At 37.7% G+C, this 25622-nt stretch overlaps 1 protein-coding gene across 4 annotated transcripts in view; it reads right to left on the bottom strand.

Annotated features, from left to right (window-relative positions):
• The window catches only part of UBE4B (ubiquitination factor E4B), a 149618-nt gene that overhangs the window by 103937 nt on the left and 20059 nt on the right, over positions 1-25622 (bottom strand). For all 4 annotated transcript variants that reach the window (XM_072608812.1, XM_072608813.1, XM_072608814.1 and 1 more), the window contains exon 2: positions 19587-19773. In XM_072608812.1, coding sequence (XP_072464913.1) covers positions 19587-19773 — 187 coding nt within the window. The remainder of the gene's footprint in view (positions 1-19586; positions 19774-25622) is intronic.

The raw sequence follows: 25622 nt of genomic DNA, 5'->3' as shown, positions 1-25622 counted from the left end.
TTTCCTCCTCAATGCCAACCCCTCCTCTGGTCTGATTATCTCCAACTGACCCTGTCTATGGCTTGAATATACACAGCTCTTCCCATGTTGTCTTCCCCAAGAGCCCCTGAGCTCCTTGAAAGCCCTTCTCTGAATTCACAGAGCCTAGCACAACAAAGCCTAAAAGCCTAGGCAGCCTCTAGAGGAAGGCCCTACACAAGAACAGGTGTGCATCCAAGACACTAAAAGAAGTTTGTCACTGGGGAACAGAGCACAGTGCTGCTCAGGCTAAAAACTACCACTCACACCAAAAGTCCCAATTCTTCATGCTTTAGCCCCCTTCCTCTGCCTCAGAAGAACAAATGAAGTGCTAATTGGTAAGCAAGGGCCTGTGCTAATCCCAGAAAAGGAAGACAGCCTCTGCCCTCAAGGGGCTTCCACTCTACTGGGGCAGTTAACACCTACAGGAGGTTTCAGCTACAGGTCGGCCAGCAAGGTCTCATGGTCCTTAGGCAGCAGTGACCATGCAGATGTGAATAACTCTTCTTTCATGTCATTTCTGATAAGTGACAAGGTTGAGGACTTTGGAGACAAGAGATCTCCATTCTGGGTCCTTAGTATCTAGGGCAGTAGTGTCTGCAGGGAAAGCTGCCAGGAGCAGTAGGTGGGCTAATCTCCACAGAGGTTACTTCCTAGGATGGTGGCTGAGGGCAGAGGGCTGGAAGCATTGCTCTGGGCTTAGGGACCTGGGTTGTCACAATGGGATCTGAGGGGAGAAGGTGGTATGTTTGATATAACTAGTCCGTACTGCCTCCTGTGTCCCCCTAAGGTATCCATGCTCCCTCACCCAGGTTGGACTATTGCCCTATGGGTGGCAGCTGGATCAAAATTGGGGGCATGGCTGGTCCCTTTTTCACAGGAGTGGCTTCAAAAGAAGAAAGCTGGGAGGATTACGACAGAAGCTAGGCATTGAAAAATGGTTAAGATTTGGATACCTGTGAGGGGAAAAGTTCAGGAGATAAATGTAAATAAATACTAAATGGAAAATCAAATTAAAAAAATTAGAAAAGCAGAGTGTATGCCCATAGAAAAACTAGGTTAAATGGATCCACATTACCAAGGGTCTCATATATCAAGCAGGCAATTGAGATTTAATATGGAAGGGTGCGGAAGAAAGAGCTATTAGGGAACTGAACTGATAATAGTGAACATCTCATATCCTGTTATAGAATAAAAATATATTGCATACAGAGACTACCTACTGATAAATGTGTATTCTCAAGTTGACTTGTCTATAAAAGGTACTCAAATATTTGTTATAATGACTGAAAACACCAAAGTGGTGTTATGTGAAGCATTTATGTTCAACTGACATGTAGGCAAAATGTGCCAGAATGGGGACAACCTGGAAGGACAGTAAAGAAGCTACTCAGGCACTTACTACCTATATTCTAGAAGTCAGATAACAGGGTTGCTCAAAGAATTATTCTTCCATTCAAATTATCACCAGGGCACCCTCCCCATACATGAAATAAACCTCATAGGTAGCACCTCCATATGAGATTGGTTAGGATTACCCCCTAAAAAAGGAAAATAGTGGTTGTGGAAGAGGGGATAGAAGAGCAAATATATTAATCATTAAGACCAGTGAAGCAGTCTGGTCATTCTGGAAAGCAATTTGGAACTATGTTCCAAAAGTTAATAAACTGTGCTACTCTCTGACCCAGTGGTACCACCAGTAGGCTTTCTATACCCCCAGAGATTCAACAAAGAAGAAAAGCATCTCTATGTACAAAAGTATTTATAGTCACTTTTTATAGTGGCAAAGGAACAGAAACTAAGGAAGCAGACACCAACCAGGGCATAGCTGAACAAATTATGGTATGTGACTGCAATGGTATTATTGTACAGTAAGACATGACAAACCTGGAAAGACCTGGATGAACTGCTACAGAGTAAAGGTGAACAGAACCAGGAAAACAAGGAAAAACAGGAGAATCACCAGAAAGAATTCAAGTCATTCAGGATCAAACAAAACTCTGGAACTAACATTAGCATAGAAAGGATATCATGGAAAATATTTCAAAAGGCAAAAGATAAAAAGGCTCACAACCAAGAAAAACTTATGCTATGAAACTAAGTATTACCCTCTACAAGGGGAAAATGGATCTTTAACATAAAGAGGACTCTGAAATATTCTTTTTTAAAATTTTTCCCCCAATTATATTTGAAAAACTTTTTAAACGATTGTTTCTTGAAACTTTGAATTCCAAATCCTCTTTCTCCTTCCCACCCTTCCAAACCTCATACCCTAACCCCCTCAATGAGAAGGCAAGCAATTTGATATAGGCGTGCAGTCATGCAAAACATATTTCTATATGAGCCATGGTGTGACATAAAAGAAATTAACCACAAAAAAGAAAAAGAAAGACAGGAAGGAAAAAGTCTGCTCTGCTAAGCATTTAGACTCCATCTGCTCTTTCTCCAAAGATGAATGGCATTTTTCATCATACATCCTTCAGAACTGTCTTGGATCACAGCATAGCTCTGAACAGCTAAGTCATTCACAGATGATCAGCATGCAATACTGTTATTACTCTATCTAATGTTTCCCTGCTTCCGTTCATTTCACTTTGTATCAGTTCATGTAAGTCCTCCCAGGCCTTTCTAAGAGCAGCTTGCTCATCATTTCTTATAGCACAATAGTATTACATCATAATCATATACAAGTTGTTATGACTCCTTCCCTAAATGATGGATATCCCTTCCATTTCCAACTCTTTCTTACCACTAAAAAGCGTTGCTATAAACATTTTTGTACATATAGGTCCTTTTTCTTTTTATGTCTTTGGGATACAGACCTGGTAATAGCACTGCTGGATCAAAGGGTATGCATGGTTTTATAGCCCTCTGGGAACAATTCCAAATTGCTCTACAGAATGGTTGAATCAGGATACAATTTCACCTGAAGTGCAACAGTGTCTCAATTTTCCAACAACCCTCAAATATTTGTCATTTTCCTTTTCTGATAACCTGATAGGTCTGGGGTGGCACCTCAGAGTGGTTTTAATTTACATTTTCCTAATCAAAAGCAATATAGAGCATTTTTTCACGACTATAGATAGCTTTATCTCATCTGAAAACTGTTCTGTTCATACCCTTACACTATTTATCAACTGAGGAATGATTATTTCTATAAATTTAACTCCATTCTTCACATATTTGAGAAATGAGGTCTTTATTAGAGAAAACTACTACAAAATTTCTTCCATTATGATTACTATGTATTTCCTTCCATCCTATATTTCCTATTTATTCTCTCCTTCCCTCTCTCCATTTCTCAGTCTCTCTCCTTCCTCCTGCCCCCTTCACCCTGTTCTCAAAGTGTTTTAGCTTCTGACTTTTACCTCTCACAAAATCTGCCCTTCCTTCTACCACCTGCCCTCCCCTTTCTATCATCCCCTTCCCCTTTTACTTTCCTGTAGGGTAAAATAGATTTCTAAACCCAACTGAGTGTGTACTTTATTCCCTCTTTGAGCCAATTACAATGACAGTAAAGTTCACATGCCTCCTCATCTCCCCAAAATCCCCTCCACCGTAAAAGCTTTCAAGCTTCTTTAATGTCATATAATTTACCCTAGTTTACTCTTCCTTTTCCCTTCTCTTAGTGTATCCCTCTTTCTCATCCCTTAATTTTATTTTTTTAGGTAATCCTCCCATCACTTTCAACTCACCTGTGCCCTCTATGCATACTCCTTCTAATTGCCCTACTAAGGAGAAAGATTTGTATGTCACAAGTATCATTTTCCCATGTAGGAATGTGAACAATTTAACCTTACTGAATCCCCTGTGATGTCTCTTCACTGTTCACCTTTCTGTACATCTCCTGAGTCTTGTATTTGAAAGTCAAACTGTCTATTCAGTTCTCATCTTTTCATCAGGAAAGCTTGAAAGTCCTATTTCACTGAATATCCATTTCCCCCCCAAAGGATTATATTCAGTTTTGCTAAGCAGGTGATTCCTGGTTGTAATTCTAGCTATTTTGTGCTCCAGAATATCATATTGCAATGTCTCTGATTTGTTAATGTAGAAACTGCTAAATCTTGTGTTACCTTGACTGTGGCTCTGTGATTTTGAATTGTTTCCTTCTGGCTGCTTGCAATATTTTCTCCTTGACCTGGAAGCTCTGGAATTTGACTATAATATTCCTAGAGTTTTCATTTGGGGGATCTCTTTTCCGCGGTGATCAGTGAATTCTTTCAATCTCTATCTTACCTCCTGGTTTTAAAATATCAGGGAAGTTTTCCTTGATGATTTCTTCCAAGATGATGTCTAGGTTGTTTGTTTTTTAATCATGTCTTTCAGAGAGTCCAATAATTCTTAAATTATCTCTCCTGAATCTATTTACCAGGTCATTTGTTTTTTCAATGAGATAGTTCATATTTTCTTCTATTTGTTCATTTTTTAAATTCAGTCTTACTGTTTCTTGATGTTTCATAAAGTCATTAGCTTCCATTTGCTCAATTCTGATTTTTAAGGAATTATTTTTTTCTAGGGAGCTTTTGTAATTTCTTTTCTCTTTGGTCAATTCTAACTTTTAAGTTCTTTTCTTCAGTGAATTTTTGTACCTCTGGACATTTGGCCAATTTCACTTTTTTTTAGGAGTTCTCCTGTTCAATGAATTTGTGTATATCTGTTCCAGTTTTCTTCAATGCCTTTTTGTACCTCTTTTTTTCCACTTGGCCAATTTTGCTTTTTTAAGGAGTTGTTCTCTCAGTAATTTTCATCTATCTTCTCTTTGGCCAATTCTGCTTTTTAAGGTGCAATTTCAGTTAGCATTTTTTTTTAACAAGCTGCTGATTCTTTTTTAATGATTTTCTAGCATCACTCTTACTTGTCCTTCCAATTTTCCCTCTACATGTCATACTTGATTTTTAAACTTTTTAAACTTGACTTTTAAAATCCTCTTCCATGACCTGAGACCAATTCACATTTTTTTTTAAGGCTTCTGATATAGTAGTTTGGACTGTTTTCTTCTTCTGAGTTTGTGTTTTGATCTTCCCTATCACTGTAGTAAATTTTTATATTCAGGATCTTTTTCTGGTGTTTGCTCATTTCCCCAGACTATTTCTTGACTTTTAACTCTATGCTAAAGTGGGGCTCTGATTCCAAAATGGAGGGGGCAATGTCCCAAGCTTCAGATTTTTTTCTGCAGCTATTTTTGGTAATAATTCTGGGAACTTGTAAGCTTTTGGATTTTCCAAGGTGGCATGATTTTGGGAGAGGTGGGTTAACTACTCTCCTGGCCTTTGCTCCAGCCTGTGAGCAACCACAAGCACTCTTTTCTGGCCTGGAACTATGATCACAGTCCCAGATCCCCTGCAACCACAAGCTCTGATGTGCTAGTGTTGCTCCTCCTCACCCTGGGACTGAGACCCAGATCCAAATATGGGCAATGCAACAGAGCAATGCCCCTGATGCCAACAAAGGGACCCCTGTAATCTTCTCTCTCCTCCTTGCCATCTGTGGGTTGACAGGTATGGAAACCATCACTGCCCCCACTGATTCAGTTGCCCCCTAAGGCCTACTGTTGGTTTGCAGGGGCCTGGTCTGCTCTAGACTGTGCTCTACTTGAAACCCTGGTGCAACAGACCTTTCCTCCCAACCTTCTAAGTTTTCTTGAGATGGAAAATTGTTTTACTCTGTCTTTTTGTGGGTTCTGCTGCTCTAGAATTTATTTTGAGGCATTATTTCAGGCTATTTGGAGGGACTTCAAGGGGGCAGAACCAATATGGAGAGCTCAGGTGAGTTTCTGCCTTTTCTATACCATACTGGCTCCATTATCTTTATTTTCCAAAAAATTCTTGACAGAAAGACCAGGGTCAAGAAAAAACTATTAAGTGCAAAAAAATAAAAGTGTAATAAAGAATTATAATAAAGCAAAGAGGGGGAAAAAAGACCATGGCTGACTAGAAACTCTGAAATGGATGCACAGGACTCATAAAAAGAGAGTCTCTGAAGCACTTTTTTAAATGCAAAGAAAAGAACAGAGGGAAGGCCAGAAACAACCTGATAAATAGGCAGGGACAACTTAGAAAAATGTAATCATATATTTAAGAGGAAATACAAGCTTTACATCATAGAGGTTCGTATTTTGTGTACAGTCCTCTAATTCTGTTCTACTCTGTGGAAATTTTTTTGTTTTGTGTTTATGTTTAGAATTAAAATGAAGTTTAAAAACTCAAACATGAATGAACTAAACAACCTGATAAAAGAGAACAGAATGATGGGATGGTTTTTTAAAAAGTCAACAACTTCATGCACATGAAAAAAAGTTGTGAAAAGTAAAGACACTGAAAGACATAAAAGAGTAAAGATGCAAAAAAGAAAATGGGAAGCTAGGACAAAATTTAGGAATCAAGGGAAAACAAAAGAACAAGGGCTGCAATCATTCTATCAAAGTAAAGATAGTGGCCAGGCTGGACATGCCTCTGGACTTTATACCACAGCCTCAGCTTCATTCTAGCCCTGGAGTAGTCTCTATTCAGGTATCCCTCTCCTCTGATTAGCCAGTGACTGCCTAGAACCTCTATCTGAGGAAGTGTCCAAGGTCAGCCACCCCCCTTCTTTGCTGGCCCGGGAATTTTATACCTTCAACTATTCACCTTCTCACTTTCAAGCAATTTCAGTCAAGGTGGTCCTGTTTTCTAATTAGTGTGCTCATGCCCCAAACCTCCATCTCAGGAAGTCTTTCAGGTGCATTCACTCTCCATACTTTTTACACCTGACTTCTGAGGGTATCTCCACCTGCCATCTTTTCAGTTCTGTGACTCTAGGGTTAGTCACTAATTTTGTCTGCCTCAGTTTCCTCATCTGCAAAATGAGGATAATAATATTACCCATCTCCCAAAGTTACTGTGAAGACAAAATAAGTTATTTGTAATGTGCTTTGAAAATCTTAGAGTGCTACATAAATGTTAATTATTACTGGTAAATTTGTTATTTTCTACATTTGTGAGGTTTTTATATCATAACACATGCTCAGTTTTTGTAAAAGTAGCAGGCAGAGTTGAGGTCTATGTATACATTGCAGATGTCAAAAACTGTTGAAGTTGATTGGTTTTTCCCCCTTTCAAAAAATTTTTGTTATAAAGGATGGTTATTTAGGAGTGGGGCACGTAAAGAAATGTACCATTTAAGAAAACAGAAATAATAAAAAGCTATTAAAATATATATTATATATATGTATATAGGGCACAAATTATTTTTAAAAAAATAAAGAAAACACTACCAAACTCCTTTTATTAGTTAAGTTTTGTCTTAACACCTAAACTAGGAAAGAACAAAGTAAAGAATGACTACAGGTCAATGTTGTTAGTAACTACTATTTCAAAAATATTAAATAACATCCTAGCAGAAAGTCTACAGCAAATATTAAAAAATTATCAACTTGGATTTATACCAGAGATAACACAGTTATATCAAAAACAAGCTACAAAAGTATATGACTGTATAAACAGGTGCAGGAAAATACTCTGAGACACAGTATAACACTCATTTATTATACTAAAAACTTTACAAAACATTAACACAAAAGAGCCTTTTTTTAAAATATAAAAAGTATGTAGCAGATCGTGTCTGTATGTGTGTGTATTATATTTTGATTTGTTATATGATTTCTTCCATTTATTTTAGTTTGTCTACACAACATGACTATAGTGAAAATGTATTCAATAGGAAAGTATATGTAGACCTATACAGAATTGTGTGCTGTCTTGGGGAGGGAGGGGGGTGGTGGTGGGGGATATCTAAGTTTTATGGTAGTGATTGTAGAACATTAAAAAAATGAATTAAAAAAATAATAAAATATAAAAAGTATGTATCAAACTAAAAACAAGAATTAAATGAACAGAGGAACACTATAACCTTTTCCAATTAGTGGAAGAATAAAGCAAGAATGCCTCTTTTCCTCTCTAGTATTTTAGTTCTAAAATGCTAAGAATAAAAGAAAAGAATAAAAACAATATGCAAAAAGACAAAAGCATCCCTATTTGCTGACAATATGGTGGTTTATAGGAAAAACTACAGAGAATTAGTAGAAAAACTCAGACAATAGCTTTACGAAAAGCTGCAGACTTTAAAATAAACCTACAAAACTCAACAGCACTTCTATACAGCAATAAAAAAAATTCAACAAAAAATCATTGAAAGGGACATCCTATTCAAAATAATTTAAAAATACATAAAATATGTTACGTCAAGCTACTATAACACAACCAAGATCCACAAAGAAATAACTAAAAAAACATTCTTTAAAGAAATAAAGAATGAAGAAAAACCTTTGGCAATTGTAGTAGAGAACAGGGAATGGAAAGGAGAGTGACTGCTAGCAAGGAGAGAAATAGTCTAGGTAAAAGCTGATAAAAGTCTGAAATGTGCTGTTACCTCTGTGCAGAGAAAAGTTGTATAAAAGAAGTGTTGTGGAGGTAAAATTGACAAGACTTAGAAACTGAATATGCAGAATGAGAGCTGAAGATGACTTCAAGGTGGCCAATGTGGGTGACTGGAAGGATAGCAGTACTGGGGGGCGGAGCCAAGATGGCAGACTAGAAAGACACACTTACGCAGGGTCCTCCCCACAGCCCATAAAATACCTGTAGAGAGGGACTCTCAACAAATTTTGGAGCAGCAAAAGTGGAGAACAACAGAGCAGAGGAGATTTCCAGTCCACGGTGACCTGAAAGGCCCACTGGAAACATTGGTTGCACTGGACGCGGAGCCCAGCCCAGCCTTGGCCGAGCAGCGCAGCGTGAGGGGACTCTGGGAGGAGGATACTTCAGGGCGGAATCTCCAGTTGCAGTAGTGGGTCCTCAGATCCCTAAGCCCACATGCTCCAAAGGTCAGTGACGGGGTTTAATCAGCAGGCCAGGAAGGAAGAAAGGCCTTCCCATAGCTCTGGGAAGCAGGAAGCGGCTACAGAGAGTGCACAGCAGCCCCTATGGAAGCTCCATGGTTGAAGCATAAAAACCCCTGGGGGCACTGAAGAGCTGAGTCTTGCCTCTGCCCTGGGTGGAGGCCCTGGGGGAGTTGGTCTTTTAGTCTCACACTGAATGGCGGCCCTGCCCATCTAGCTTAATCTGAAAATCAGCCCCCAGTGCTGACTTGGGAACTGGAGGGCAGGTGGCTGTGGAGAGGTAACTGCTAAAATTCTGGGCATAAAAATCCCTCTCTGCGTCCACACGCTTGATTGTGCCACCTTGGAGGAACTGAGATCTCACAGATTCCCAGAATATACCATACTCCTGACAAAGGACCCAAAAGTCAAGCAACTGGTTGGGAAAATGCCCAAAAAAGGGAAAAAAATAAGACCATAGAAGATTACTTTCTTAGTGAACAGATATCTCCTCCCATCCTTTCAGATGAGGAAGAACAATGCTTACCATCAGGGAAAGACATAGAAGTCAAGGCTTCTGTATCACAAACATCCAAAATAAATATTCAGTGGGCTCAGGCCATAGAAGAGCTCAAAAAGGATTTTGAAAATCAAGTTAGAGAGGTGGAGGAAAAACTGGGAAGAGAAATGAGATGCAAGAAAAGCATGAAAAGCAGGTGAACACCTTGCTAAAGGAAACCCAAAAAAATGCTGAAGAAAATAACACCTTGAAAAATAGGCTAACTCAATTGGCAAAAGAGGTTCAAAAAAACCAATGAGGAGAAGAATGCTTTTAAAAGCAGAATTAGCCAAATGGAAAAGGAGGTCCAAAAGCTCGCTGAGGAAAATAGTTCTTTCAAAATTAGAATGGAACAGATGGAGGCTAATGACTTTACGAGAAACCAAGAAACCACAAAACAAAACCAAAAGAATGAAGAAATGGAAGATAATGTGAAATATCTCATTGGAAAAACAACTGATCTGGAAAATAGATCCAGGAGAGACAATTTAAAAATTATGGGACTACCTGAAAACCATGATCAAAAAAAGAGCCTAGACATCATCTTTCATGAAATTATCAAGGAAAACTGCCCTGAGATTCTAGAACCAGAGGGCAAAATAAGTATTCAAGGAATCCACCAATCACCGCCTGAAAGAGATCCAAAAAGAGAAACTCCTAGAACACTGTGGCCAAATTCCAGAGTTCCCTGGTCAAGGAGAAAATATTGCAAGCAGCTAGAAAGAAACAATTCAAGTATTGTGGAAATACAATCAGGATAACACAAGATCTAACAGCTTCTACATTAAGGGATCAAAGGGCGTGGAATAGGATATTCCAGAAGTCAAAGGAACTAGGACTAAAACCAAGAATCACCTATCCAGCAAAACTGAGTATAATACTTCAGGGGAAAATATGGTCTTTCAATGAAATAGAGGACTTTCAAGCATTCTTGATGAAAAGACTAGAGCTGAAAAGAAAATCTGACTTTCAAACACAAGAATGAAGAGAAGCATGAAAAGGTAAACAGCAAAGAGAAGTTATAAGGGACTTACCAAAGTTGAACTGTTTACATTCCTACATGGAAAGACAATATTTGTTAACTCTTGAAACTTTTCAGTATCTGGGTAGTGGGTGGGATTACTTACACACACACACACACACACACACACACAGAGCACAGAGTGAGTGGAATAGGATGGGATCATACCTTAAAAAAATGAAATCAAGCAGTGAGAGAGAAATATATTGGGAGGAGAAACGGAGAAAAGGAATGGGGCAAATTATCTCTCATAAAAGAGGCAAGCAAAAGACTTTTCAGTGGAGGAAAAAAGAGGGGAGTTGAGAGAAAAACATGAAGTTTACTCTCATCACATCCCACTAAAGGAAGGAATAAAATGCACAATCATTTTGGTATGAAAACCTATCTTACAATACAGGAAAGTGGGGGAGGAGATATGCAGGGTGGGGGGGATGATAGAAGGGAAGACAGTGGGAGGAGGGAGCAATTTGAGGTCAACACTCTTGGGGAGGGACAGGATCCAAAGAGAGAACAGAAGCAATAGGGGGCAGGATAGGATGGAGGGAAATATAGTTAGTCTTACACAACATGACTATTATGGAAGTCATTTGCAAAACTACACAGATAAGGCCTATATTGAATTGCTTGCTTCCCAAAGGGAATGGGTGGGGAGGGAGGGATGAAGAGATGTTGGAAATCAAAGTTTTAGGAACAACTGTTGAGTACTGTTCTTACTACTAAGAAATAAGAAATACAGGGAATGGGGTATAGAAAGGTATCTGGCCCTACAGGACAAAAGAAAAGATGGGAACAAGGGAAGGGAGGGATGTTAGAAGAGAGGGCAGATTGGTGATAGGGGCAATTAGAACGCTTGGCGTTTTGGGGAGGGGAGAGGGGAGAAATGGGGAGAAAATTTGGAACCCAAAATTTTGTGAAAATGAATGAAATAAATAAATTTAAAAAAAAAGAAATTACCAAGGAAAACTGCCTGGATAGTCTATAATCAGGGGTAATACTTAAATTAAAAATGGTTAGGGCCTGGAGGAACAGGTTAAGGAGCTTGGTCAGAAGATCACAATAGATGAAAAAATGGGAACAACTTTAGAGATCAACTATTCCTACTCCTTTCTACAGATGAGGAAACTGAGGCCAATCTGGCTTTAGCTTGGTCAGTATCTTCTTGCCATGCTCTTAAGACTTCCTGTATTTAGTATTCTAAAATACCCCTTTTCTGGGGGTCAATAATTCTTCATTTGATAATGACATCTGAGAACTGGAATTGATCGAACCTCTCTTCTATATACTCTATTGATCTCTTAATAAACCAGTGTGAGATCAGTAACAAAAAAAAAAAAAAAAAAGGATAGCTGTACTGTAAATGGAAGTGAGGATGGGCAGGTGGACAGATGAGCCCAAGAGCCCTGGAGAGTAATAAGGGCTGCCAAGTGCTTAGGAATAATTGAATCCATGGAAGCTAATGAGTTAAGACTATCCTCTACTCTAGTCTCATCTTGCTACTCCTTGATTTTCTCTAGTGGAGGACCCCAAGGATCTGCATTTGGCCCTGTGCTTCTCAACATTTGTTATTGGTGACTTCAGGGAACAATCATCAAACCTGCAGCTGACACCAAGCTAGGAGTCACTAACAAAGTAGCTTCATAGGCACTGGGTTAGAATTCAATAGGAGTAAATGTCAGTCAATCAACACTGACTAAGCACCTCCTATGTGCTAAGAACTGTGCTAAGCACTTGGGGTGCAAAAAGCAAAAGACAGTTCCTGCCCTCATAGAACCGGTTCACAATTCCACCCCCAGTACATTAGTGTTCCTATTATTCCCTCCCCTCCAGCACATCATTTTCTATTATGTTAGCCAATCTGGTACAGCTCAGAGTTGTTTTAATTTGCATTTTTCTAATCATCAGTGATTTAGAATATTTTATTCACATGACTATAGATAGCTTTGATTGCTTCTTCTGAAAACTTCATATCCTCTGACCACTTATAAATTAGGGAAAAGCTTTTTTTAAATATAAATTTAACTCACTTTTTATACAGTCGTAAGTTATTTTAAATGGAATTTCTCCTTCTAACTCTTCCTACTGGGTTTTGTTAGTAATATTTAGAAATGCTGATTTATGTGAGTTATCTGTTATGTCCTGTACTTATGTTAAATTTGTTCACTGTTTCAACTAGTTGGGTATTTTTTTTTTTTGCAGGATCTCTAGGGTTCTCTAAGTATACCATCATATCATCTGCTAAGAGTGAGTTTTGTTTTCTTCTGGTCTATTCTCATTTCTTCAATTTCTTTTTTTCTTATTGCTACAGCTAGCATTTCTAGTATAATACTGAATAACAATTGTGATAATGGACATCCTTACTTCACCCCTGATCTTAATGGGAAGGCTTCTAGCTTGTCCCCATTACAAATAATGCTTGCTCTTGGTTTTAGAGAGATAACACGTAATAGCATAAGAAAACTATTTTTAATAGAAATGGGTGCTGTATTGTCAAAAGCCTTTTCTGACTCTCATCATCATAATTTTTGTTGTTTTTGTTACTGACGTTTAATTTGCCTAATACTGAACCAGCCTCAAGTTCCTGTATAAATCCAAACTGGTCAAAGTATGTGATCTTCCTGACAAATTGCTGTAAACTCCTTACCAGTATTTTATTTAAAATTTTTGCATCAAAATTCATTAGGAAAATTGGCCTATAGTTTTCTTTATTTGCTTTTGCTCACCCTGGACTAAGTTATCAAAGTCATATTTGTGTCATTGAAGGAATTTGGTAGGATACATTCTTTTCCTTTTTTCAAATGGTTTATATATAACATAACTGTTTATTAGAAGTTTGGAAAAATTCACTTGTTAATCCATCTGATCCTGGGGATTTTTTTCTTAGGGAGCTCATTTACAGCTTGTTCGATGTCTTTTTTTAAAACAGGATTATCTAAGTATTCTATTTTCTCTTCTGCTAATCTGGGCAATTTATATTTTTGAACACATTCATCCATTTCACTTAGACTATCAGTTTTATTGGCATATAACTGGGCAAAAGAACTCCTAAAAGTTACTTTAATTTTATCTTCACTCATGGTGTATTTATCCTTTTCATTTTGGATAGTGGTGATTTGGGGTTTTTTCCCCATCATATTAGCCAATGGCTCATCTATTTTATTGTTTTTCCCCCATAACACTTGCTCCTTGTTTTATTAGTTCACAGTTGTTGGTTTTTTTAATTTCAGTTTTATTAATATGTTCCCTGATGTGCAAGATTTCTATTTTGGTGTTTAATTGGGGATTATAAATTTGTTCCTTTTCTAGTTTTTTTTTTTTACTTGCATGCCCTATTCATTGATCTGCTCCTTTTCTTCTTCTATTTATGTAAGCGTGTAGAGATATAAATGCTCCCCTAATTTCTCCCTTGGCAGCATCCCCCAAAGTTTGGCACGTTGTCTCACTGTATCATCCTTAATGATTTGTTCTTTGACCTATTCATTCTTAAAAATTAAGATTATTTAGTTTTGAACTAATGTTTAATCTTTGCTTCCAAGGCTCTTTGTTAACTGTAATTTAGATTGCATTATGGTCTGAAAAGAGTGCATTTAATAGTTCTGCTTTCCACATTTGTTTGTAAGACTTCTATACACTAAAACATGAAGGGGCAATGTATAGTTAAGAAAAAGGTCTCTTTATTCCCATTCAATTTTCTTCAGAGTTCTATCAAATTTACCTTTTCTAAAATTCTATTCATCTCCTTAACTTCCTTCTTATTCATTTTATGGTTAGATTTATCTAGTGCTGATAGAGGTTAAATTGAGGTCCCCAACTAGTTCACTTTCCATTTCTTCCTGTAACTCATTTAACTTTTCCTTTAAAAATCTGGATGCATATATGTTTAGTATGGGATACTGCATGTCTATGGTACCTCTTAGTAAAATGTAATTTTCCTAATTATCTTTTAATTAGATCTTCTTTTGCTTTGTCTCAGGTCATGATTGCTACCCGTGCATTTTTTACTTTAACTCAATAATACTCTGAATATTCTGCTCCAGCCTCTTATTTTAACTCTGTATGTATCTTTCATTTCAACTGCGTGTTTCTTGTAAACAAAATATTGCTGGATTTTGGTTTCTAAAATAGTCTGCTTCTGTTTTATGAGCAAGCTCATTCCATTCACAATTAAGATTTTTAACTGTGTATTTCTCTCTATCCTATTTTCTTCTATTTATCCTCTCTCGTTTTTTTTTTTTTTTTACCCTATCCCTTCTCACGTATCTGTTTGGCTTCTAACCACTGCCCTCCTTTAATCTGCCCTCCCTCGTATCACTTATCACTCTTCCCTTTTCCCTTAGCCCCTTAATCTCCTACTTCATTGTTGGCTAAGATGGATTTCAATGACCAACTCAGTATATATCATGTGTATGTATAATACATGTGTATAATATACATATATTCTTCCCTCTTTGAACCAGTTCAGATGAGAGTTTCAAGTATTGTCTGCACCCCCCGCCCATTGTAAAAATTCTTCCTCGTACATCTCTTTTATATGAGATAATTTTCCCAGTTTTCCCTTCTCCTTCTCTCAGTACAGCCCACTTCCTCAATCTCCCATTTTTCTTTTGAGATCATCCCAACATAACAGATTCACACCCATGCCCTCTAAGTAAACTCATTCTAAACCCCCTAATGTTGATAAAGTTGTTAGGGTTACATGTATCATCTTCCCATCTAGGAATGTAAGCAGTTTAACCTTGTTAAGGTCCTCACAACTTCTCACTCGTTTACTTTTTATGCATCTCTGGGAAACCTGAAATAACTGAGGAAACAAAGGTTTGTGCTTCTGAACATATCAATTTATTATGCAATGCATGCCAATTGCATAACAAATAGGGACAAGGCTCAGCTTGGCACTAGACCCTGAACATGAGGGAGGTATTTTTATGCGTTAAAAAAAAACCAATTAACAGGATATAAACCAGGATACAAGATTAAGTAATCTGATTGGTTAGGATCTTCTCAAGATGGGAGGGGGAGAGCAAACAGATACAGTTCCCTGAAATTATAAAAAGCGGATACCACTCCCCTCAAGTATCTATATTCAATCAAAGAAACAAGGAAACAGTAACTGACTTATCAATACAGGGCCAGTTTTCAGATAAGACATATGAATTGCTTGAGATGCATAACTGTGAGAAAACTCCTTGCATCAAGCTTCAGATCTGATTGAGTTTCTGGTCAGCATAACCTAGGTCATTAGTTAAGAGTCTCAAAGCAACAGGTCCAGATTTCCAACTATACCAGGTTCAAACAATGCAATCAAGCTTTCTCACAATTTCATAATTAAATACAAAGGGAACTGAGCTATATCCAGAAATAATTCACAAGATGGAGCCATTATGGTTCACTCCATTCCCACAATTCTCACATCTTAAATCTTGTGTTTTAATGTCAAATTTTCTATTCATATCTGATCTTTCATCAGAAATACTTTGAATTCCTGTATTTCATTACATATCTGTTTCTTCACTAATAGAATTATACTCAGTTTCGCTGGGGAGGTTATTTTTTATTGTAATTCCAGCTTCTTTGTCTTCCAGAATATGATATTCCAAGTCCTACACTCCTTTAGGATGGTAGCTGCTAAATCTTATGTGATCCTATAACTCCACAGTGTCTGAATTCTTTCTGGCTAATTGCAATATTTTCTCCTTGACCTAGAAGCTCTAAAATTTGTCTGTAATATTTATGGGAGTTTTCATTTGATGTTCCCATTCATGAGTTTGGATTCTTTCTATTTCTATTTTGCCCTACAGTTTCAAGATACCTGGGCAGTTCTCCTTTATAATTTCTTGAAACGTGTTTACTAAGCTCTTTTCTTAAAAATTGGAGCTTTCAGACAGTTCTATAATAATTAAATTATCTCTCCAGAATGTATTTTCCAAGCCAGTTGTTAGATAGTTCACATTTTCTTCTAATTTTTTTTTTGCATTCTTTTGACTCTAATGTCTTACAGAGTCACAAGCTTCTACTTAACCAATTCTAATTTTCAAGGAATTACTTTCTTCAGGGAGGTTTTTGTACCTCTTTGTACTCCCTGAGGGTCTTGCCCTCCCATCTTGATTTTTTTTTGTTTTTCTAATTAAAGGGGTCATCCTTAACTACTTCTTAAAGAGATCTATTCACTGAAAGGGCATCACCTCACTCTAAGTGAGTACCTGAAAAGGCCTCAGCCTAAAAGGGCCAGGGTCTCCCATTGTATTCTGGGCCATCTCCAGTCATCATGATGAGTATCTGGTCACTGGATCCAGATGGCTCAGGAGGAGAAGTGAGGCTGGTGACCTTGCACAGCCCTCCCTCCCTCCCTCCAATCAAAGGCAACTGCAAGTCATGTCATCATTTTGCTGATGTCACAGTCCTCTTCGAAAATGAAGAACAAACACAACCATCGGTATCTCTTTAACCATTTGGCCAAATGGTTTTTATGGAGTTGTTTCCTTCAATATTTTTTATGCCTCTTTTCCCAAGCTTTTAATTCTCTTTGTAATTTTCTTGCAGTGCTCTCATTTGTTTCCTATAATTTTTCCTTTATCACTCATATCTGACTTTCAATTTTTTCATGCTCTTCTTAAACAAATCTCTTTAATTCTTCTAGGGACTCTTTTTGAGGTTTTGCTAATAAATGTTTTCATGTCATTGTCTTCTAAGTTTGTGTTCTGACCTACCCTGTCACCAGTAGCTTTTTGTGGTCAGGCTCTTTTTGTGGTTGTCTGCTCATTTTTCCAGGGTATTTCTTGATTTTGAAGTTTATGTCAGAGTTGCTCTGCTCTTATGGGGGTGAAGCAGTTGGGGGGACAGGGTCACTTTCACAAGCTTCTGGTTTTTGTGCTGCTCTATTCAGAGCTAGTTCTGGGGGGCCTGTGAGTTTCTGGTACCTCCAAGGTGGTGTGAGGGCAACTAGGAGGTGCAGTAAATACAGCACTGGACTTAGAATCAGAAAATAATTCAACAACATCAACCACAAAAGTGGTGTGATATGGGGAGAGGTATGGTCATTGTTCTCCTGGTCTGTGCTCTGGTTTTACCAGGTAGGGCCCCTTGCTTGCTCTTAGTCACAACTTGCCTGGAACGGCAACCCAGAACTAGGGCCTCTGCTCCCTTGTACCCCACAAGCACTCCCCTTTGCCCTGGGCTTCCTCGAAGGCCTACAGTGAGTGTCATCATTGCTTTGTGTTGAACTGTGTCCCCAGCAAGCCCATGTCCCCATGCCACAGACTTCTCCTTCTGACCTTGTAAGTTGTTCTAGGCTAGAAAAATGTCTTACCGTGACCTTTTGTTGGTTATGTGGCTTTAGAATTTGATTTGCCATATTACTTTAAAGTTATTTAGAGAAAAATGTTGGGACAGTTTGGCTGGTCTATTCCCTTATCTTTACCATCTTGGCTCTACCCATAGATCAGTTCTTACCTCATTTATAACTCAAATTTACTCTTTACCCCAAGGGGAAGTTTTTGATCCCTCCCCCAATTTTTCCAGCACACTACAGATTTTTCCTTTACCCTATCACACTCTATGTATATGCTGTCTCCTCAAATGGAATACAAGTTTCTTGAGGGTAAGGGGTATGTTATTTTTCCTCTCTGTAACTCCAGTCCCTAGTTTACAGTAGTTGCTCAATGAGTGTTTTTTGAATTCAAAATTTGAATTTATTTGTCTGTATATCCTTCTAAATGAATACAATAAGCCTATAGATGCTTAAATATTTGCTGAATAGATACCTCTAGGATAGCCCTATATTGTGTATGTATATATATATATTTACACAGAGGTGAAAGTGAGAAGGGAAAAAGATTTTATCTTCATCTTTAATCATCAGTATGAGTTTCAATAACCTTTATTCTAGCAATGCTTTTAATTTTTAAAAAAATCACAGACCTAAATAATGAAGACAGAAAAATCCTAAGACTTTCTAGAATACATTAACTAATCCACACACTATTGTCACAACTGCAGAAGCACTACAGGATGGCTCTCATCATTAATCAATCTTCATAGTGAAAAACTGCTGGATCATCCCTGTCCTTTATATTTTATAGCATTTTTGCACAGGCTGTACTGTATTCTTAAGTCACCTCCCCACCTCCAGTTTTTACACTAGCCCTACAACTAAAGAAAATGTGAACTTTTAAGAATCATTGTCCTTATTTTAAAGATGAAGATCAGAGCAGCTCAGAGATTAAGTGACTTATCAAACATCACATGGCCTAGACTTTCCAAGGAGTGGAAAATGGACTCACTCTGAAAGTACCAATAATCTCACTGGGGATAAATACCTGATAAATCTCCCTCTGATACGGAATCAAGGATCACTGGCCATGTTTGCAGGAATTCTAACACAATCAACCAACTGTCTATTAATCACTGGAAGAAAATGTGATCTCTAAGGGTAGGAATAATTTTTGCATCATCCAAACTACCTAGGTAGAGTGTTACGGCCATACTCAGAAACCACTGAGGTTGCTTAATAAATAATTGTGAAGAAATGTATTACAACTCTTAAATAATTGAAAAATGAACCACTGAAGGGTCTGGCCATTCTGAGTGGGTTGGCCCCTAAGACTCAAAGATAAAAACAAAATCTGTTAAGAGAAATGTGGAAATCTACTGACCTACAACTGCAAAATGGAAAAAGTAACTCAAGCTTTAAAATAGTATCTCTCTTGATGTTATTTCTCAAGAAAAAGAAATTAATTTTGAAAAACATATTGCTTGCCTTCTCAATGAGGAAGAAGGGAGAGAATTAGGAGCTCAAAGTTAAGAAAAAAACTGTTAAAATATTTTCACATGGAATTGGAAAAAATATTTAAAAAGTTAAAAAAGAAAAACATTATACAATTGGTAGATTAAAAGGAACTTTAAAAAAGATACCCTGTTAAATATATCCATCAGATCAAGACTTTTAAAACAGCAGTAATATTCCATTGTGAATGGAAGTGTATCATAGTAAATGTGTTTTAAGAGTACACAGCATTTCAAGATGTTAATCTTCATTTACCTAGAATCTGTCAAAAAAAAAAAACTATACTATTTACAGATTTAATGAAATACCATGGTCAAAATTAAAAATTCCTTTCCAGTATTAAGCTAAGGCTCACCTGATGCACCTATTGGGGAGGTAGCTGGGGTCATGTTGTGGACATTTAGACCAAGATTATGGGAAGGGCCTGGGGCTGGTGCTGCTACAGGAGGGCCTGGTGGGTTTTCTCTCTGTGGAGAGGTAAGTGGGGTAGAGGGCTGTGAAGTCTGTCCACCAGCAAGTCGAGCAAGGCGCCTCCGTCGGATCTAGAAAACAAAGACACAATTTTTAAAGGTAATAAAAATCCCTTCCCTTTATGTAGTATTTGAAATTTTACAAACTGTGACAGATAAGTATCTTAACTGGTTCTCACAAGTATCACTATCCTTATTTTATAGATGAAGACCAGAACAGCTCAGCAGTTCAGTGACTTCTCAAACACTACACGGCCTAGACTTTCCAAGGAGCAGAAAATAGACTCATGCTGATCCTACCAAGATAAAAACACTTGAAAAATCTCCCTCACATTTTACTGCACCACTCAGGATGACAAACATGAAGGTTTCAAAGAACTGTGGGAAGATGGAGTGATTCTATATAAAGAAAACCAAACCAAACCAACTACATGTACGTATGCATCTCTAAATAGACACATTTTGACAACAATTATATAAATGAGATATCATAACAACAAGATTTAGGCTAAACTTAATGGACAATGTTAGTGCTTTCCATGTTAAATTTCAGCATAGAGCATCCAGGTAATTTACAAAAGTATAGAATCATAGTCATAAACCTAAAGGGAGCTAGCTGGCCCAAGGGAGGTAAAGCAATGGACCTGGAGTCAGTTAGATCTGAGTTCAGATCTGGTCTCAGATCCTCACTAGCTGTGTGACCCTGGGCATTCTACCTCTCAGCCTCAATTTCCTTATCTCTAGGGAGAATAACAGCCCCTACCTCACAGGGTTATTGTGAAAACCAAATGAAACTTATTGGGAAAGAGCTTTGCAAACCTTACTGTGTTTTTATAAATGCTATGTACTATTTCAGTAAACATATTAGTATAAATTGGGCAACTGTGCTAGGCCTGGAGTCAGAAAAACTCATCTTCCTGAGTTCAAACCTGGCCTCAGACACTTCATGTTGTGTAACCCGGGGCAAGTCACCCTACCCTGTTTGCCTCAGTTTCCTCACATGTAAAATGAGCTGGAGAAGGAAATGGCAAACCATTCCAGAATCTTTCCCAACAAAACACTCCAAACGGGGTCATAAAGAGTTAGACATGACTATTTTATAACCATTTAATAATGAATAATAACATTATAAACACTGCTTTGTGTAGTTCTACTTAACGGATGCCAAATTAAAAAGAATTTTAACACGGCTGATAAAAAGAACATACATTCAAAACACAAATCACATTAATCATTAAGTAAGACAACACAAAAGAGATAATCCTGTGACTACATACTTTAATAATTTGCTGGAAGGCTGCCCTTAACAGAAATATTGTCTGAAATGGAGGCACTGGAGTTAGGAGAATGAGAGGGGAGAGGTGACATGGTCCATTAAAGGCTATTATGGTAATAAAGTCAATCAGACACAAACCAGGAGAAAAGAATGACTCTAAAATACCTACAAATAAATAAAAAAAGCCTCAAAGGAAAACCGCTTCATCACAAGTTCAACCAGAATCCTTAGTGGAGATGAAGAGTTTAAAAATGTTTTTATCATCCATACGTACAAAAATATTTATTAGTGGCTCTTTCTGTAGTGGCAAGCAATTGGAAACTGAAGGGATGCCCATCAATTGGGGAATATCTGAACAAGTTATGGCATATGAATGTGATAGAACATTATTGTGCTTTAAGATGATGGGGACAGTTTCAAAGAAACTATGAACTGATGCAGAGAGAATTAAGCAGAACCAGGAAAAAAATTTACACAATAACAATAAACCTGAGGAACTCTCATCAGTGAAATGAATAACCATGATTCCAAAGGACTTATGATGAAACCTGTTACCTCAGAGTGCAGGATTAGACTTTTTTTTGGACATAGACAATGTGAAAATTTGTTTCATTTGACTATATATACGTTTTTTCAAATAGTTTTGTTTCTTTATCAGTGTGGAAGGTAGTGAAAAGAAAAGACAGATTTTTGCCAACTGGAAAAAAAAAACTTATTTAAAAAAAAATAACAAGGTATATGAATACGTGGTCCCTGAGAAAGGAACACAATTTATCAATAACTCCTTGAAAATGTGCTGAAACTTTTTAAAGAAAGCACCTTACACCCATAAAATTGGCAAATATAGTTAAAAATCACAAAATCTCATATTGGTTGATGTGGTTAAATACATCCACTATTATGCTACTGGGGGGGGGAGGCGCTACAAATTGGTGCAAGCTTCTCAAAAAAGCAAAATGTTAACATTCAGTGAGACTTAAGAATGTTCACTTTTTGTATAAGTCAGTGATCCCATTACTAAGATTATACCTTAATAATGTCCCTAAAAGAAAAAAAAGACCTATCTGGTCAAAAATATTTTATATAAACTACTATTTTAAATTGCAAAAAATCTGGAAACTGCCTATATGGTCCAATAATTGAGTGGCTGAATAAATATACATAAGTAAATATTAACATATATCATAAATATATATAATGGAATAGTATTGCACCACATATGACAAATTTTAAAATGCAAAAAAAAATTTACATGAAGTTATTCAGAGTGGAAGCAATGACAAAACAATGTACACATTGACCACAAGTATGAAAAAAATAAATAGAAGCAGCAACAAAACCTCCTTCCACCCCAAAGAGTCAGGGAGCAAATGATCACAAATAAGACACTTACATTATGTTAAGATTATGTTAAGCTCCACAGTCCCACACTCATGAGGCTAATCAAGATGATGACCATGTGTAAGACTCAGAATGTGAACACCAAGATTCATTCTCAAAGACAGAGAAAGAAGGAAGCGAAAGGCTTCAGGAGGGGGGGCTAATCATGTATGAATTCACCCTGGCAGCAAGTCTCAGGATCATGGATTTAGATATGAGATCCCAGAAACCAGAGTCCAACTCCCTCATTCCAGAGAGTAGGAAACTGAAGTACAAAGAAGTCATGATGAGTGGACTTGCCCAAGCTCACACAGGACTCCAACACTGCTCTTCCTGACTCCAAGTCCAGACAGAATACTGAGTGAAGAATAGTTATGCCCTCTGACCAGAAGGAGGAGTCCACAAAAGGGCAATGAGTTAGCAGCACAAGGAAGGTAAGAGCCAGCTGTAGAAGGCCTGAAGGCTACAGGGAGGCACTCTAAGTTTTTAAGCAGAGGAATGACATGTTCAGATCTCCACGGGTCTTAGGAAGATTACTGTGACAGCTAGAAGGAAGATAGGAGAAAAAGAAGGGCTATTAGGAAGACCAACCAGGAGACTCTGAAAGGAGTCTGGATGAAGAGTGATGAGGGTCTGAAACACAAAGGTAGCAGTGTGAATAGAGAGGAAATGGATACAAATGAGGCACTGGAGGTGGAATCAATGGGATTTGAGAATTGCCTGGATAAGGCATGGGAGATAAAGCTAAGAGGCAAAGATGACTGTGAGTCTGGGCAACTGAAAGGATGAAGGTGCCATTAACCAAAAGGTATGTTTGCAGGGGGGCAGTCTTGTTAATTTCCTATCCATCATCCTCTTGCATCCATGGCCCATCTCTTCACATACGCAGCTTCTGCCCCACATGCGGCTTTCAGTACCTCACCTCAGGACTATTTCAATAACCTCCTAATTGATCTTCCCCTCTACAATTTACCCCTCACACAGCGCTGCCAAATATGCATGTGTACTTCTATTCCTAAAACTTACCATGACTATGTCACATGCCCTACTAAGAAATTTTCAACAACTACCTCTTGTCTAAAGGATAAAATAGAAAATTCTTAACCTGGCACTTAAAACCCTTAACAATCTGGTGCCTACCAACCTTTCTGGTCTAATTTCATGTGGCTGCTCTTGATGCACTCTGTTCTAATCAAACTGACTTGGCAGGTGCTACCCAACACAACAATGCAATTCCTACCTCCTCACCTTGGCATGCAGAGTTCCCATGTCAGACATACATTCTCTCCTCATTTTCATCACATAAGATCCTAGCTTCCTTCAGAGCACAACTCAGGCACCACCTACAACATTAGGCCTTTCCTGACTTCCATAAACAGTGACCAATATGGAGTTTACTGTATCTCATCAGTAGAATAGAAGTTCTCTGAGAGCAGACAGGCAGTATCAAGTACAGGATTTGACACACAAAAGCACTCAATAAGTGTTTTTTGAATTAAATAATGATAGCAAACAAACAGCACCATCAGTATTGTTTTTAAAGACATAAATAACAAAACTCCCACAATTTAGCTTTAAACTTGGTACATGTAAAGCCAATATCCCCAGAGAAGACTATCCATTAAATTATTACTAGAGGTGAGATCTAAGGAAGAAAACAATGATTAATGTGAAGTTTTAAGCCTTTCACACCATCGAAATCACATGGGTCACCAAATTCTACTTCCTACTCATATAAGCCCAGATAGCACCAACAAATGTTGGTCAAATTGTATTGGTCAACTACACTGGAAAATTTCATCCCAAAGACAACAGCCAATTCAAATGCACTGTCTAAAATACATTTAATTGATAAGAAGGAGATTCAATTACACATATATTAAAATAAGTAGAAAGGAAAGTGCCAGGGAAAATGTTTCCCAAATACAAGCATTTTTTTCTATTCTTTTATTAAAGCAGTCTTTTCATTAATAATATTTTCTTTAGCCAAAAACTGCTTTAATTATATATATTTTTAAGAAATACTTTATTTTTTTCAGGACACTGAAGGAAAATCAAAAGCTCCACAGAATCTCCTGTTGTTTGTACCTGCTTCCACTTATAAATGAAGAAAGAAACCCACTGTTTTAAATAAAGAGGCACTGCTCTGGAGATGGTATCAATAGAGGGGTGTGTGATTTTTATTCAACCTAACTCTTAGCCCTTGTCAGAAACAAAAGCATAACCGTTGCCCTGTTAGAGAATTATGTTATTCTAGAATGAGTTCTTTTTAACTGATTCTCCCTCCTTCACATATCTAACACGTGATGTTTCTGAAGATACAGTAATATCTCAAAGAATCTAATGAAGCAAATATTAAATTTTAGTTATCATAGTTTGCCATGTGTCTCAAAGTCCAAACAGATGGACTCCAAGTAAACAACAAGGTTCTCCAAATGCTCCTGTTTGTGGATAGCATCACACAGATCACACTAGACCCACAGAACTCTTCAATGAGTCACTGAATCTACAGACAATCAAAAAAGACTGGCCTAGAAATCTACAGAGACAAAACAAAGTAGATGAAGAAGGCACATGGCCTGGGGGAAGACAACATTCAGTTACGTTCATCAGTATGTCATCATTAGTACGTGCACATTTTGGACAGGGACTACAGTAAAAGAATGAGCTGGGATAAAAAATGAAAATGAAGAGACTGGGCTAGATCACAATTGAGAAAATGCAGATCACTCAATGATTACAAGCGGTTTGCTGCCACAACATTTCTAATAAAAAACTTTCCCAGTGATGTTGCATGGTTTTGCATCACGGAACACCACAATATAAGAATCACCTGTAAGAGACCCAAAGGCGCAAAGATGTGAGAAGATCATAGAGATGTGGTAAATATGAAAAATGGCATAAATGGTAGAACCAAGGTATATTTGTCCATGAAAGGAGGTGGACACATCAGCTGAAGAGTGGTAGCTGAGGAAGACAATAGTGGGTGTGGCAGATGCCTCAGCTTCCTAATGGGGGTGCTGACAGCATTGACACTTCCTAAGACAGTTGTAAGGCCCAAAAAGATCCATTAGTAAAGCACTCTGCAAATCTTACAGCACTATATGAATGCCAGTTATTAGGAGCAGACAGCAAGGAGGCTAGTTAAGTATGGGAGGCTGGATTTGAGCCCAGGTCTTGCTGACTCTGGGTCCAGTATTCTAACCACTGTGCCTCCTTGCTGTCAGCTCAGATGCCAAAGAAAAAGGCCAAATCTTTCCTGGGT

The sequence above is a fragment of the Notamacropus eugenii genome, chromosome 5 (assembly GCF_028372415.1).
Source record: "Notamacropus eugenii isolate mMacEug1 chromosome 5, mMacEug1.pri_v2, whole genome shotgun sequence".
In the NCBI taxonomy this organism is placed as follows: domain Eukaryota; kingdom Metazoa; phylum Chordata; class Mammalia; order Diprotodontia; family Macropodidae; genus Notamacropus; species Notamacropus eugenii.
This window is presented reverse-complemented; position numbering and strand designations above follow the sequence as displayed.